The following is a 16,935-nucleotide window of genomic DNA, read 5'->3' as shown; positions in this document are numbered from 1 at the left end:
AGGTTCAGCTATTACAACATCAAAAACACATTTATGAGTTATTTTTTATTTTTATTTTTATGAATCACATATTCCATAATTGTGAGTGTACTCTTTGCAAGACTATGAACGGATTCGTTCACTTCTCGTTGAATATGAGAAACTCTATAATGTATAAGCGATTGTAGCACAATTCAAGCATTCTCAATTTTTTTTTTTTTTTTTTTTACATATATACACAAGAGATAAAATGGATACTCAAACTAGTGACCTTCACTTCATGAGACATTATCTCAAACTGATTGAACTATCCCTTGAGGACTTGAGCATCGTCAATTACTTGGCCATAGCAAAACCAATTTTGTCCATTTTTTCTTGTAAAAGTCTGCATTACCTGGAATACATCTCCTTCAATTTCTAACTTATTCCACCCCATCTCTTTAGTAAAAACAATTGCCCGTAAGCCATCAACTTATTCAACTACAATTAGGTCAGTAATATTAATTTTTGGAGATTGCAAGATATCCACCATCTCTCCTATGGAATCATGTATAGTCACTCCTATGCCTATATTCTTATATAGGCATAGCATCCAAATTGACATTAATAATTCCTCCAAAAGGGACCATCCAACATAGTAAACCACTATTTCATCTTCCGTCTTATCGTGGTTGACTTGTATGTTCGTATATTCTTAAATAAACTTAAGGGCCTTTCGAACAAGTTCGTTAGGATGGTCAACCAACCCATAAAAAATAAATAAATAAATAAATAAATAAATAAAAAACTACGTGATCCATGTAGTTTGTTATTTTAACAAATAAATCTATAGTTTTATAACATGTTTTTTGTTTATTTATTGAATTACTGCTTATTTTAACATTTTAAGAAAATATTTAATTAATATTTTAGTAATTTCTTTCCACATGTCAAATATTTAATTGAAATGATCAAATTTATGATTTTTGTTCTTATATATTATCAAATTACTATTTATCATAAAAATGGAAGCTTATAAAAAATTGTAATTTTTTTTATTTAATTAATATTATTAATAGAGGTACTTGGATTTTTTTAATAAGAATATATTATTTTAAATTAGAATATCAATTGACCAAATGAATAAATGGATCATTTAAAAAAGAAAAGAAAAAAAAAAGAATAAACGGATAAGCACAACCGTGTCCCTGGTAAGAGACTGATGAGGTGTTTCCGCCGCTTGACACCCTGGCAGTACTATTATTAGAGTTATCGTGGCGCTTTTGCAATATATCTCCGACCCAATGGCATTTGATAACACTGCCCAAAGAAGCTTTGCTCTCTGCTACCAGAAAGACTGCAATCCGTAATTCTTCAACGCTGAAAGAACCAGCGTGATTTTGAAGGGTACCTCTCAATCTTGCTTTGCAATCAAACTTATAATATTTTTGTTTTTGTTTTTGCTTATGCTCATCATGTTTTTTCTGTTTTGGTTAAGCAATATAACTAAGTTGGTCAACTCGCTCTGTTTAGATGATGCTAGATTATTTTCCTACTATACTTTTAATGTTTAAGCTTTCGAGAGTGTGATATTCGAGTTCTGAAGGGAGTTTTGCTTGATGGGTTTGAGTTTATGTTGCTTTTTAAGGAGCAAATGTCTTGAATCATTGGGAATTGTTCTTGTATGAAGTGTGTGTGTGTGTGTTCATGTCACAAAGGAAGAGGACATGCAGCAGAGTTCTATTCGATCAAAATAGAATCTTAAAGTAAGGAAATAATAGTTGATAAAATCATTCAAGCAGATTTCCATGGGAGGTCGTTTTTAACAGGTTTTCTTTGGGGGAATATGCGGAGAATTTGATGTCATATGGTGACTATGTGGTTTGGTTTCTCATAATCCAAGTAGTGTTGGCACTTTCGGAGCTCTTGAAGTAGATGGTATTCGTTTTTCTTTATTTATGTAAAAACTTTGTGTGAAGTTGCAAACTTTAGCTTCACTCCAGGATATAGTGATGGGTGAATCTTCAAGGGCTTTAGTACTGGCCTGGATGTTTTACTATTTAAATTTTTTTTCACGTGCATAGTGAACTGCAACTTATCAAGGCTATCAAGAAAGATATGCACTTGCAAGAAAGTAGAACAACATATGATTCAATGACTTTGAGAATATATATATATATATATATATATATATATATATATATATATAGTGAAATGCTTCAATGGGGCCCCATTTTTTGAGCATTAAATTTCTATCCCTTCTTCAATCTAGAGACAAGGTTGGAGGTTTTTAGCCCTCCTGTGTTTGCCATTTGGATTTATTGTCTAGTGTTTGAGTCTTGGGAGTGGTCGCTTCATGCAAGAATTGTCACCGATTGGGAGCATATCATTTCAAAAATCCTGCTTGGTGGGACAAAGACTGAGTACTGCACTTTTATTTTATCTAACAAACTCATTTTAGAGGATCATGTTTGAATTTATATTCGTTTAGAAGTCTATTTGCCTATTTGGTGCAAATGTTTCCTCTGTATTTTATAGGAAATCCAGCGATGGTGCTTTCTTCTTTCATGAAAGAGATCATAATCTTAGTTGGCTTTTCCAGGGGTTGGTGCATCCACAGGCTTTAGCAGTGTTCATAAAAAATAGGGAACTGTATTCGTGTCCAAAACAAGGATATGGGATCTGAAGGACCAAAGGCAGTCACCATTCATGTAACTGGATTTAAGAAGTTTCAAGGGGTTGCTGAAAATCCTACAGAGTCAATTGTTACTAATCTGAAGGATTTTGTTGAAAGGAGAGGATTGCCCCCGGGTGCTACACTTGGAAGTTGTACTGTTATTGAGACTGCTGGAGATGGAGCTCTACCCCTGCTTTACCAGACCTTGGAATCAAGCATCTCAAGTACTACAAACAACGAGCAAGTCGTTTGGGTTAGTAATCATTTCTCATTATGCAACTCCTAATGATTTGATAAATAAATTGCATTTTTTTAAAAATAAAATAAAAATTATTGGGAATAATTAGTTTCTTTTGTGCATTGATTTCTGAAGTTAATTGATATTCTAAGAACAGCTGTCATGGGGCCTGCAAGATGGATTTGCTACTTCGGTAATGCCAAAATCAGGGTAGTGCTATTGGTTAAAAAAGAATGTTTAGAAAAGTTCTCAGGATGCCTCTGCAATGGAGTAGTTGTGAGGCTTACCTGAAAATCTGCATAGGACTTACAAATTGCTCTAAGAAAAGTAAGCAGATATGAATTCGGCATTACTCCAATCATTTCAACTCAACTGTATCATAGAGATTTGTCTCCAGAAAATCTAGAATTGTTAACTTAATCATCACCGTACATTGCCCTCAATTTAACTATTATTTAGTTATTTGATTACTCCACATTTACTACATTGAATTCAATTCGTATATGGTAAAAGACTTGGTATTTAAGAAAATGGTTTGCATAAATTCTCGCATTTATCAGTACCACGCAATCAGAATGGATACCCTTAATATTTGATTCATTGACCATCCATATCCTAACCTATGGGAATGACTGGTAATGGAGTGGAAATGAGGAAGGAAATCTTTCAGAAAGTCTAGCATACTTTGGACACCGATGCTGGAAAGGAAGAAAGTTTTACCCAGAATTACCACATACCTTTGGTCTTTGATTTTGCCTTTTGTTTGTAAAAGCTCAAATCTGCCGAACCTTCTCATAGTTTAATGCAGCATTTTGATGCCATATCTAGTCACTCCACTACATTTGGATTCACTCGTAGTTGAAGATAGTGGTCACATTGATATTTCACTTGGTGTAACTTTTCTTTTTCCCTCTCCTTTAAATCATTGCTAGGTTATGTTGCTTTCCTATGGAAATAAAAGTTTTCAACCATAACTAATATGGTCTTTTATGATAGTGTAGACATTTACAAAAATAATTTGAAACAGATTCTGATTATGCGGAAGCCTCTTAGTAAGGTCTCCATTGTTTCCAGGATTGAACTTTGCTGATTCAAATGACTTTTTTACCTTCACTGCTTCTTCAGCTACACTTGGGGGTGAATAGTGGGGCTCTAAAATTTGCCATTGAGAAGCAGGCAGTAAATGAAGCCACTTTCCGTTGTCCAGATGAGTTAGGATGGCAACCTCAGGTACATGTGGTTCTTTTCTTTTAGAGCTATTCCACTGATGCGTTACGGCAAATTTTTTTTATTTTATTTTGTTTTTTTAAAACCTCTATGTTATGTTTTTCTCTTGTACGTTTCCCCAGCAACTCCCAATAGTGTCTGAAGATGGAGAAACTTCCCGAGCAAGAGAGGTACTTTATGATCTCCTTCAAATATATGTATCTTGGCATTCATTCTTTGTTAGATAGTATTAATATCGAATGAATTTTTCTAGTGACAACATCGATATGGCATTAGTTCACTGCTTCAATACTGATAGTCTGATAGAGGAACTTAAAATGTTAAATTAAGTTTATGCTGAAAATTGAGCATTATGCGGGACTATTGAGAGATAATCCTCCATAAGAAACACTTAGCCTATGATATTTCACAGTTCATTGCATTAAGTTTCAGTTTCAGCTCTCTCTCTCTCCCCCCCCCCCCCCATCCAAAAGAAAAAAGCATTGAAGATGGATACTCTAGAACATATGCATGTTCTAAAATTTGTAACTCTATGTTACAAATAAGCATGCTCACATTATCTCTTTTGATCATAAACATTCCAAAGTTTGAGTTTATTGTTCATAACCATTAGTTCTGGCTTTGCTATTTTACCTTGTTCACCGTCAGATGGGAAACACGGATTCATTAATCTCCATGGAGTTAAAGTAGCTCCAGATAAATGAGAGAGCGTATGGTATGATGATACTTGTCATTGGGGGTCAGAGGTGTATTGTGTGGTAATATTGTAATCAAATCGACTAATTTCCTTAACAAAATCATTGAAACAAAGAACAGTCTCTGTAAACAGTGAGAAAGCACTGTAATACTTGCATATAAACATGAGGGTCATTCACATCTGCACGGATCTATTGTGATCAGTTTGCAATGTTTACGGAGATCCTAGAAACTTTTTTAACTTATCTAACCGACTGACAGAAATTGTAATGTGAGTAGACATACGTTTTGCTGCACTTGGTTTGTTCACGTTCTACGTGAGAAAATAAAATAAAGAAACCAGTAGGAAAGAAAAGACGGGGAATTAAGTTATTTTATTTAAAGAGAATGGAATGAGATTTTACTATCTTTTCTTCTTGACACCTAACTTTCTCTCTAAATCTTACCCATTCAGGGAGGGTTTAGTGGGTCTGAGAGAAGAATGTGGCATTTTCCTCAAACTCTCTTCTTTCTCATTAACAAACCAAACATTTGAAAGTTTTCTCATCTTTTCTTTTCACAAGAGGTGAACCAAATATAGTTTAAGGCAGTTTTTGCAGCCCATTGAAGGTGGAGAGTTGTGGCTACTATGGTTTGATCAGTAGATTGACTGGGTTTGATAAGTACCAAGGCTAATTGAACCAAGCTTGGGGCACCGCTGATTCTTCTAGGAAGTTTCACTGCCAAACTAGGCACAAATAAGTGACTTGCTATGTCATTTCATTTGCGACCTAGGTACTAAAATTGTACCAAATGTGGTAGAATATTGGAGTTTTTGTTTGTCATGCCCTGCTCTCTGTCTCTCGCTCTGCCTCCTTCCATCTTTCTCTCTTTTTCCTTTGTGTTTGAGTTTGACTTTAAAATTTCATCTTTTGGCTGTTGAAGACTTCTTGCTGCACTGCGGAAATCCTGAAGTACTTGAAGAAGGGGGGCTTTGATGTGACGATATCAGATGATGCCGGCCGTTTTGTGTGCAATTATGTGTATTATCATTCTCTTCGTCTTGCTGAACAGAAGGGTCACAAATCTTTATTTGTCCATGTGCCTCTATTTTCGAGAATCAATGAAGAAACCCAGATGCGTTTTGTAGCCTCCCTTTTGGAAGCTATTGCATCTACATGTTAATGTGATTGATAATTTGAGTGCTTATTTGAACATTCTTATTTGTTTGTCAATACCACTACAAATGTAAAATATTTTAGCTGTGTGAACTTGTGGACTGGTGTTTGCTCATTTGTGCCCTTCCTGATCTGGGCAAGTTATTGATGTGTAAAATACAGCTCTATTTTATAATGCAAAAGAACTTGCAGCCGCTTTATCGAAATCTTTTTCATTTTTGCATTATTTTTTGGATCCTTTTTTTAATAAAATTGAATTACTTGAAAAAATAACGTGTTGTGTTCTAACTAATATGTGAATAATATCCAGATAATTAAAATGCTACCTTTTTCCGTTTTAGCCAAAAATGTGCATGATTAAGCATGGTTCAGGCTATCATATTTGTTAATTCATAGTCGACAAGAAATCGACTGGTACACAAATAAATTTGAGGATTGTAGGCCATGATTCATGAAAGTCTCTTTTTCTAGACGCGTCAGTGTTGTCTCGAGGTAATATGGAAATTGGAGGATACGACGCAAAAATTGGATCTGTGGGGGGAGGAAGTTTGGTTCTTTATGGATGATATCGAGTCTTCTCTACCAATATTTTCGTGGTTCGGAGATGCCCATTTTACGTAAAATGGTCTCATGGACCATGCGCAGCGCTAGATCCCTGTCCTGTGTCCGATCCAGAACAACCTTTACACCGAAGTGCAGCATACCCGTAGCTTCATCAACTGCTTCTCTGGTGTTGGGCTCATATTGTGAAAGGAATGCGCAGGAGGATGTTTACTCAAAAAACCGAATGATTGACTGTTTGATCAAATCCGGGCAGCTAAATTCTGCGCTAAAGTTGTTTGATGAAATGCCGCTTTGTGATGTTGTTACCTATAATATGCTGATTTCTGGGTACGGGCGATATGGGCTTCCAAAACAGGCTCTTTACCTCTATACTGAAATGGTTCTACTAGGAATAAGAGAAAGTCCATCGACGTTTTCCTGTGTTTTGGATATTTGTAGTGATGCGGGGTTTTATAAAGAAGGAATTCAAGTTCACTGCAGGGTGCTGAAGCTTGGCTTTAGCGTGAATTTGTTTGTTGGGAGTCCGCTTGTTGATCTTTATATGCAGATGGGGCTTCATGACGTAGCTTTGAAGCTGTTTAATGAGTTGCCAGAGCAAAATTTGGCCATATGGAATCTGGTATTTCGTGGGTATTGCGAACTGCGTCAACCAGATGAGTTATTAGGATTGTACTCTAAAATGGCATTTGATAATGTGGAGCCAAATGGTCTTACATTTTGTTATTTATTTCGTGGATGCAGTAATGAGAAGCTTTTAGATGAAGGAAAGCAGCTGCACTGCCACGCGGTTATGGTTGGATTGGTAGAATCAAGTATATTTGTTGCTAATGCTTTGGTGGATTTTTACTCCGCTTGTGGGAGTTTAATTGATGCAAGGAAATCATTTGAGACAATTCCAATGGAGGATGTGATCTCATGGAATTCAATTGTTGCAGTGCATGCAGATAATGGTTTATTGGTTGATGCTGTCAAATTATTTTCTACAATGCAGTTTCAAGGGAAGAGGCCATCTATTCGATCTTTTGTAGGCTTCTTGAATTTCTCTAGTGGGACCAAGAATATTCATTTTGGGAAGCAGATTCACTCTTATGTTCTAAAATTGGCCTATGATAATGGAAGCATACATATCCAATCTGCTTTGATCAACATGTATGGAAAATGCGGTGATATTGAGAGTTCGGTAACCATATATGAAAGTGTTCCGGAGAGAACACTGGAGTGTTGCAACTCATTAATGACCTCATTGTTGCACTGTGGCATCACTGAAGATGTGGTTGAGATGTTTGGTTTAATGGTTGATGAGGGAGTTGCACTTGATGAAGTCACTTTCTCCACGACACTGAAAGCATTGTCGGTTTCTGCTTCAACAAGCTTGGCCAGCTGCAGATTGCTGCATTGTTGTACAATCAAATCTGGTTTTGAATCTGATACTGCAGTTGCATGTTCTCTAATTGATGCATATTCAAGATGTGGTCATGTCGATCTTTCTCGTCTGGTTTTTGACAAGATTCCTTCACCAAATGTTGTTTGTTTCACGTCTATCATCAATGGATATGCCCGGAATGGCATGGGAAGAGAGGGACTTGAATTGCTTCAAGCACTGGTCCAAAAGGGCCTGAAACCAGATAGAGTGACATTCTTGTGTGCATTAACAGGGTGCAGCCACTCAGGGATGGTTGAAGAAGGAGGGTTGCTGTTTGATTCAATGAAAACACTACATGGGATTCACCCTGATAGGCAGCATTATTCATGTATGATAGATCTGTTAGGCCGTGCAGGTTTGCTTGATGAAGCTGAAGAGTTGCTGCAACGGGCACCAGGAAAGGGAGATGGTGTGATGTGGAGCTCATTGCTGCGAAGTTGCAGGGTCCATGGGAATGAGATAGTGGGAAGGAGAGTAGCAAAAACCTTGATGGAGCTTGAGCCAGAGAATCCTGCAGTTTGTTTGCAAGCTTCGAACTTCTATTCTGAAATTGGGGAGTTTCAAACCTCAACACAAATTAGAAACAGTGCTATGTTAGGGGAGATCGGTCGTAGTTTAATTGAGGTAAACAGTTGCTGCTAACATTAGCGTCTTATAACGATGAAATCAAGTGAAGCAGAGCCTCAAAAAGAGAGCATGGTCGGTGGGTTTTTGGGCTCCATTTCGATGAAGCTGAACCTATTGTTTATTCTAGATCTTCCGTAGAGATTTAACTGCGGAAGAGTTTCTTTTGCTTAAAAAACTTAGCTTGCATGCAATGAACGGCATCATTTGTACATGGGTTACCCTGTTTGGTCTAACTAACCGATTGACCTTTTTCGTATTTCTTTGCTTTCTTTCGGTGGGGTGGGGATTTCAATAAAATATTTTCCATTTTTTATATGTAAGTGTGAGATTTCCAGAAATAGTAATTCCTTGCAAGATTTATTTTATCTTATTTCTCCCGTAGAGAGAGAGAGAGAGAGAGAGAGGGAGGATATCCATGAACACTATGACTGGTGGATTTTGTGCACTAGTTGAGGAGTAAAGCAAGGAACTTGGGAAAAAAGAATTCCCTTGTACTTAAAGTGTAGGCATGTAGAGAATGTAACACCTTCATCTACTTTCAAGTCAAGCCATATATCCCACAAAAAACCCCTCATTGTCTAGTCTAATCTAATCTCAGCATATATATTATAATCCAATGTGTTCATTGAATTTATACAAATCAATCAATCTTGCAAAACAGACAGAACAAACCAAAAATGGACAAATTCTTCTTGGTTTCCTTTCTTGGTTTGTTGATAGTGGCTCACAGAGTTGCAGGAAACCTGGTGGATGACAACATTGGCGTGCTTGAGGAACTCGAAAGCTGGGACATAGAAGAAGAAAATGAGGTGGAAGTTTCCCCTATCCCTTCATGGACAAGTGAACGTGGCAGCAAGGTTCTTGTGAATGTGGATAGCTTTGGTGCTGTTGGAGATGGAGTTTCTGATGATACCCAGGTGAATAAGTTTGTTCCTTAAGAAATATTTGCGGCACTCAGATGCCAACTCAGTAAAAACTTCATTTTTCACTAAGCTGTGGGTCTGATCTCACCAACTTCAATTCAATATGTTGAACCATTATTGTCTAACCAGATTTTCTTGTTATTACTGTTATGGTGTTCCTTGATTCTTCTCTATTGTTATTACTATCAGGCTTTCCTAAAAGCATGGGTGGTTGCCTGCTCTACAGCAAAATCAGTTCTTTTGGTGCCTCAAGGAAAACGTTATCTAGTTAATGCAACAAGATTTAAAGGTCCATGCTCAGACGAATTGGTTATCCAGGTGATATATATATATATATATGCTTTACTCTTAGCACATATCAAAATTATCTTCTAATTAAAGCGTCTATCTTTATTTCATAACTTAATATATTCAAAGGGCTGGAACTATTACCATATATCCCAAAAGCTTAAGTTGATCACGATATTATACTTTTGTTGGAGACAGATTGCAGGAACTATAGTGGCACCCGATGAGCCAAAAAACTGGGATCCAAATTTTCCACGAGTATGGCTTGATTTTTCAAAACTGAACGGAGCCCTCTTCCAAGGAGGTGGAGTAATTGACGGCTCTGGTAGCAAATGGTGGGCATCATCTTGCAAGAAGAACAAATCAAACGTAATATATATATATTTGAGAACTAATTACACTACATTTTTGTGCCCAAGTACTTTTTATACAACAAATGAAATTAACCCCTCTTTTTCTTTTTCCTGTTTCCAATTTTACAGCCTTGCAGAGGGGCACCAACAGTAAGGATATATCTATCCATCTCTTAGTTAAAGCTGTATTTCCAGAAAAGAATTCATGCTGGCCATCACCAAATAGAATTTAACTTGCATGGTTTATTGCAGGCACTGACTATAGATACAAGCTCAGCTATAAAGGTGAAAGGCCTCACTATCAAGAACAGCCAACAGATGAATTTTGTTATTTCCCGGTGTGATTCTGTGCGAGTTTCCGGAGTGCTAGTCTCGGCTCCGGGAGACAGCCCCAACACCGACGGAATTCATATTAGTGAATCAACTAATGTTGTTCTCCAAGATTGCAAAATTGGAACAGGTTCTCAAATCTTATCCTTTTTTTTTTTTTTTTTTTTTTTTGTTAAGAGACCATGAGTTGTTTAATAAAACCTTTTAGAGGGTGTTCTTTTTGCTTTTTGGTTGAAAGAGTTTTGCAATGTGATGCGAAGATGAAAGTAATTTTAAGTGTTTTGTATTTGAAGTTTTTTGTTATTGCTAAAAAGAAAATTCAAAATGCATTATCAAACGAACCACGTCTCATTCCTTTTCTCATCTTTTTATAGTAGGAATTAGAATGAAGGTGAAGCCTCATAATGCCTTTATTTGATTTGACTAGTCTTCGGAGTAACAAAAGACAATACATATATATAACTGAAATATTATATGCCACCGAATCGAAGTGTGGTTTCAAATTTTTTCTCAACAAGTGAGACTTAACCTGTGAAATATTTAATTGAAATAATAATAATTTGTAGAGTTAGAATTCATACTTTTTGCTTTAATATTATCCTAAAAAAAATTAAGCAAATAGCTAGGAAAGAGTGGATTTAATAATTTAAATTAATATTTTAACAAGTTTCATGGTGATTCTATATGTAATATCCAGGAGATGACTGCGTTTCAATTGTCAATGCTAGCTCCAATATCAAGATGAAGAGAATCTATTGTGGACCCGGGCATGGAATTAGGTACTATCTTAATTTCGTATATTACAAACTTAAGGCTCCGTTTGTTTTGGCATAAAGTATTTTTCGCTACCTTGTGTGACTGAAAACAATAGTCAAACCGAAAATATGACCAAAAAAGCTTGTTTAGTTTTGGAAAATGGTTTTTCTTTTTAAATTTCGTATACCATCATTTTTTGAGTTTGAATTTCTCCTTCTCAAACTATCAGAAGTCGTCAACCGTTTTTCGCCTTCGCTCATTTTCTGTACAAGCCAAATACCGATAAATATTTTTTTATATATAAATATATATATATTTTTGTGAAATACAATTTCGTTAAAATTATTTAACAAACAGAGCCTTAGAGTTTGCCCATCCCATTATCTTCTACTCAGCATTGGAAGCCTTGGGAAGGACAACTCCACTGGTATGGTAACGAAGGTCGTCTTGGATACAGCAATCTTAACGGACACTACCAACGGCCTTAGGATTAAGACTTGGCAGGTAATGCTCCACTTCTTGCCCATTATTGATCGTTGGATGGAAATACCCTGTTTGGCTTGCCTCCGCTGTAAAAATAGATTTTTTTTTTTTTCGCTTAAATCTATTTAGTAATTTAGTTGTATACATTTTGTCGCAGTAATTTCCATAGAATGACAATAACATAAATTCCTTTCACTGTGTGGTCCTGTAAAGGGAGGTTCTGGATATGTTCGTGCAGTACGTTTCCAAAATGTGAGGATGGAAAATGTATCAAACCCCATTATTATTGATCAGTTCTACTGTGATTCTCCAACCGTTTGTAAAAACCAGGTAAAGCCTCTTCAACTTCCCTTTTCATCACTTTTGAAATCTCCATCATTTAGATTGAAATATAAATTAAATTAAATTATTAAATTCATCTCTTTCTATAAGCTTAATATGAAACAACAACATGTTCTTGTTTTTTTGTCAGACGTCAGCAGTGAATATAAGCCAGATAGTCTACAAGAACATCAGTGGGACTACAAGGAGTGAAAAGGCCATGAAATTTGCTTGCAGTGACACAGTTCCCTGCAGCAATATAGTCCTAAGCAACATCAACCTAGAGAAGAAGGATGGCACAGTAGAGACCTACTGCAACTCTGCCACAGGCTCTGGCTATGGAGTTGTGCATCCTTCAGCTGACTGCCTATCTTCCCATGACAAAGAACTTATCGTTACCAATGCTGAAGTTGCAGAAACCAGCAGAGAGGATATTGTTCATACTGAGCTCTAACTTGGCTCTCTATAGGACTTAAATAACGAAGATAATTAGAAAGAAATATAAAAAATATAAAAATAACGATGATAGTATATAGTAAACCGGGTAAAATGTGTTTAGCGTGCACCACTATGGATTTCTTAGAGGAAGTTTGAGGTGCCCAAGATAAATTTTAAGGTAAATTCAAGATATTATAATTATATAAAAAAAAAACTGGAGTGAAACTAATTCACAGAAAATAGAAAGAAACATTGTACTATTGAGAAAAGAGAAAGAGAGAGATTATCAATTTTATGAATATTAATTGAGTTATATATTGTTCTACATCTTGGTGATCATTATTGGCGTATAGTAGCAATCATCTTTTTAACATAATCTACTATATATCGAATACCTTTTAAGTTGTAACAAGAGTTTGGTCGGTTTTGAGTTTGTTCGTTTTTACGATTTCGTCGATTAAAAAGTATGAATTTAGAAAAAATTGCTGGTCAAAAGGGTGTTTTTAAAAAAAATTATGGTTTGAAAACGTAGAAAAATTTACATTTTCAAATTGCAAGCCAATTTGTGTATTTTAAAATACGCACAATTTTAGAAGTTCAACCGTAATTTTAAAGGCTAAATCATGATTCTACCACACACTTATCTACGTTCAAAAATAATGTTTTCAAATCACACTTTTTGAAATTGATATTTTTTAAATCTCATGTTTTGAAACCACAAATCAAACGGATTTGTGTTTTAACTTTTAACACCTAAAAAACTTTTTTAAAGCAAAAAAACATGTTTTGGTGAAAAAAATTAGGGAAAATTATACTTTACCCCCCAAAGTTTGGGGTTATTTTCAATTCAACTTCTAATGTTTTAATTTTTACAATCCATCCTCCCAAACTTGCCAAAGTTTTGCAATCCATCCTCCCAAACTTGCCAAAGTTTTGCAATTCAGTCATTCCATCAGTCAAAGCCGCTTTAACTGATAGAACAACGATCACGTGCGACTCACGTGATCACTTCTGGCATGTTTGTACCCAAAATGCCCTCATCCCCTCCAACTTACTGAAAAAAAAAAAAACTGGGTTGCTTCCAAACTCTATAAGACCTGAAAATCACCAAGCTGCGATTTTAGCTTCACCCGGATACCAAAGCCACTACACACAGCAAAACCAGCCTTAAAATCGATTCCCTCATCTTCTTCCTCAACCTCTGTTGTCCTTGTCAATGGTGAGATCTTTTTTACCAAATTCTTCAAACTAAAAAAGAGGCTCGTGCTCTGATTCACACCAAAGCAACAATGGTTTCTATAGAAGACTTCCATTCGAGCTCCAGCCGTTTCCCTCTGAATACACAACTTGCTTTAACAAAGAATTTGTAAGTCCGTGAAACTTCTGCTCAAGATATGGAAAAAGAATTGAATGAATCTTATAGTTTGTGAATGTTAAATATGAAGAGAAAAAAGGAAAAAGAAAAGGGGAAATGGTGGAAGAAAAACGGTGGAAACACACTGAAAAAAAAAAAAAAAAAAAAAAAAATATTGACCCTTTTTTAGTACCCAGTTTGGAAGCAACCAATTTTTTTTTTTTTTTTTTTCTTCAGTGAGTTGGAAGCGATGGGGGTATTTTGGGTACGAAAAGGCCAGCAGTGATCACGTGCGTCGTCACTGTTCCGTCAGTCAAAGCGGCTTTGATTGGCAGAATGGCTGAATTGCAAAACTTTGACAAGTTTGGGAGGGTAAATTGCAAAAATTAAAACATTGAAAGCTAAATTGAAAATAACTCCAAACTTCGGAGGGTAAAGTGTAATTTTTTTGAAAATTTATGAAGCACTTATGTAGGCTTGAATAGTCCAAAGTTAGATTTAAAAAAATAAATAAAATAAAAAACTTACGACACCATACAAGCTTGGATATCGTCATTGATGATATGATACATAATTACCTTAGAATTACTCCAACAACTCTCACACGACAAATAATCAAAGGGTTACACATCGCAAGCATCTAACAAACCATTTTTGTGGAGCCACTTTATAAAAAAAGGGCACGCATCTTAGTTACGTAGAATACATTCTGATTCAATTTCTCCATTTGGTTTACTATCTTAAATACTTTTACTCGTTTATGCATTGGACGCTCCTCAATCTCTCGGATCAACAATTTTCAGTGACATTTTTCCTTATTTTACAGGAATCTCGTTGCCAATCTAACTGTTCAAAATGTGTATTTCAACTATCTCTAATGATTCTTGTTGATGCAATTTTTGGTACGGTTGGACCGGCAATGGATTGCCTACAAAATAATAAGATTGTCAAAGGGTCCCGACCTTGGCCAAAAACTCTCAAATACTTAAGTTAGCACTTTTATCTGGAGTTAAAATATAGCATGAGCTAAGGTCTATTGAGAATGATTTGATCGATCCATTTTATTGGATTTTATGTAACTGCTCTCTCCATGTTCCATCTTCAAGTGGTTGATGGATAGTGGGAGGTAGTTTGAAGATAATAGAGAGTGGTCAATAGATCATAAGTTGTCTGCATTCAAATAATGATTGAGAGATAATCTCATGATGCTTGATTGAAACCCATAATAGATTTTATCCCCAACTCATTACCACGAACAAATGTGCCTCGTCAGCATAGTCTATACAATTATCATCTTAATTATGTCTTCAAAGGTAGCTAGAAATATACCAGACAACAGAGTTGTGTTTCTAAATGATTAAATCCGAATGGGGACGATTAGCCATTACTATGGACCACTGAAATATTCGAATCCAGACCATAATAAGTTGATAAATTTGTAGGTTATTGAGACCCAATGCCGAGCAATTTCTGCCCTAAGCTTCGTTTGGAGGCAGAGACATACATGTCAGAAAATATTATCTTAACCAAGATTGATTTCGTGTGTTTTGTTTTATTGCATAAAGCCACCTTTGCTGTATCAGCAAGAAAAGAAAGTCAATACGTGCAGGCTATCTCTCTCTGATGTCACTAATCAGTTTTAATATGTAATATGAGCATGAAATCGTTCCTTCAATTGGGTTTAAAAATCTAAATTGGATTTGATGAAATTCATAAATTGAAGAAAACTTTTTCCAATTTCACATGCCCAAGGATGATGATTGGTATGGGTCGGATCTGACCCAAAGGGATTTCACCAGCTTTATTGTGATTGGGACTGGATTGGAAGGATTGAGAAAGACAAGACCAAAAATTCCAAATACAGATGACAAATGGGCCAGACAGATAACCATTTTGTAATTATTCTAACAATATGTAACGGTTGTCTTAATCTGATAATTTTCCATCATTCGTTTGGGCCCTTTGGGGGCAGCCCTACGTAGGCACCACACCAGACAAACTCTGGGGCTAATGGCCGGGCGAGGCTCTGTTCCAGAGGACAGGGTGGCCTAGCTAGCTGGGCACTCGACGCAGCCGACTTCGTAAGCAAAATCCTTGGAGGCAAGTGACCTATAATGGCTTGTTGATGGTAATTCCAATTCTAGTTGACACGGCTCTTCTTCTTGAATTCGGGATTTTTGCTGACACGCAACTCGCTAAAGACACTACTGGTGATGTTAGATTGACCCCCGTCGGAAAAGAACTCGTCTCCGACCAGTGTTGTGAAATGTAGATGCAACCCTATTTTTCCAACTAACAAGAAACTTTTGATACCCTCCTCGATCATGCATACATTTTGCGCTAAATGGCCATGGGTGGCCCAACCATCCATGTCTTTTTTTTTTTTTTTTATATATATATATATATATATATATATATATATTATGGGTGACGTGTGTCAAAATTAGATCTGTGTGCTAATGTCACATTTAACGGTTTTTGATAAAAAGTTAGACATAAGGATTTTTTTTGTTTGGGAAAGTTAGACTGAAGTTGGGTGTGTGGACCTATTTGTTATTTTTACATACTACAAGAAAGTCTTATAATATTTTTATACTACATGAAGCTTATTGTAAATTGGAATAACAAAGGGGCATGACCTCCCAAATTTTCAATTTTTCTTTTAAATTTTGTTTTTATAAAGTTGAATATATATATAAACTTAGAAACCATACATGGCCTTTATCAAAAATAAGTTTGACCCATCGTTAATACTTTGGCACTTCTAGATAATAAATCTTGGTTCTGTCCCTGGGTGTAATCACATAGATTGATTTTATATATATATATATATATTTTTCTTTTTATATAGAAAAGTTAATCATTAAATATTTTTTGGTTAAATATTAATTGAATTATTATATTCACCATTTCTTTTTGCCTTTAAGTTTTTTGAACAATTGATGATATAAATATGGTATTAAAGCAAAAATTTTAAATTCGAACCATGTCTCAAAAATTCATCTCTCATTACAATTAAATATTGTGGGGCCTCATCTCTTTTTTTTTTTTTTTTAGAAAAAAAATATATATTGTGTGGCTTCACTTATTAGGTAAAAATTTGGGCCCAACAAAATTTAAAT

The 16,935-nt window shown here is 35.6% G+C and overlaps 3 protein-coding genes across 3 annotated transcripts; all 3 read left to right on the top strand.

Annotated features, from left to right (window-relative positions):
- Window positions 1-1,266: 1,266 nt before the first annotated feature.
- Window positions 1,267-6,153, top strand: LOC132179725 (uncharacterized). Its single transcript, XM_059592488.1, has 5 exons — window positions 1,267-1,365; window positions 2,561-2,888; window positions 3,999-4,103; window positions 4,223-4,270; window positions 5,721-6,153. Exons 2-5 carry the CDS (start codon window positions 2,634-2,636, stop codon window positions 5,958-5,960), a joined length of 648 nt encoding a protein of 215 aa, XP_059448471.1. The 5' UTR covers window positions 1,267-1,365; window positions 2,561-2,633; the 3' UTR covers window positions 5,961-6,153.
- A 346-nt stretch (window positions 6,154-6,499) lies between these two features.
- Window positions 6,500-8,832, top strand: LOC132179684 (putative pentatricopeptide repeat-containing protein At3g05240). Its single transcript, XM_059592439.1, has one exon. The coding sequence runs from the start codon at window positions 6,516-6,518 to the stop codon at window positions 8,580-8,582; it is 2,067 nt and encodes a 688-aa protein (XP_059448422.1). The 5' UTR covers window positions 6,500-6,515; the 3' UTR covers window positions 8,583-8,832.
- Window positions 8,833-9,202: 370 nt separating this feature from the next.
- LOC132180066 (probable polygalacturonase At1g80170) lies at window positions 9,203-12,774 on the top strand. Its single transcript, XM_059592911.1, has 9 exons — window positions 9,203-9,484; window positions 9,680-9,808; window positions 9,977-10,147; window positions 10,261-10,281; window positions 10,384-10,591; window positions 11,159-11,240; window positions 11,613-11,721; window positions 11,914-12,030; window positions 12,173-12,774. The coding sequence occupies exons 1-9, from the start codon at window positions 9,245-9,247 to the stop codon at window positions 12,473-12,475; spliced, it is 1,380 nt and encodes a 459-aa protein (XP_059448894.1). The 5' UTR covers window positions 9,203-9,244; the 3' UTR covers window positions 12,476-12,774.
- Window positions 12,775-16,935: the final 4,161 nt, after the last annotated feature.

The sequence above is a fragment of the Corylus avellana genome, chromosome ca4 (assembly GCF_901000735.1).
Source record: "Corylus avellana chromosome ca4, CavTom2PMs-1.0".
In the NCBI taxonomy this organism is placed as follows: Eukaryota; Viridiplantae; Streptophyta; class Magnoliopsida; order Fagales; family Betulaceae; genus Corylus; species Corylus avellana.
This window is presented reverse-complemented; position numbering and strand designations above follow the sequence as displayed.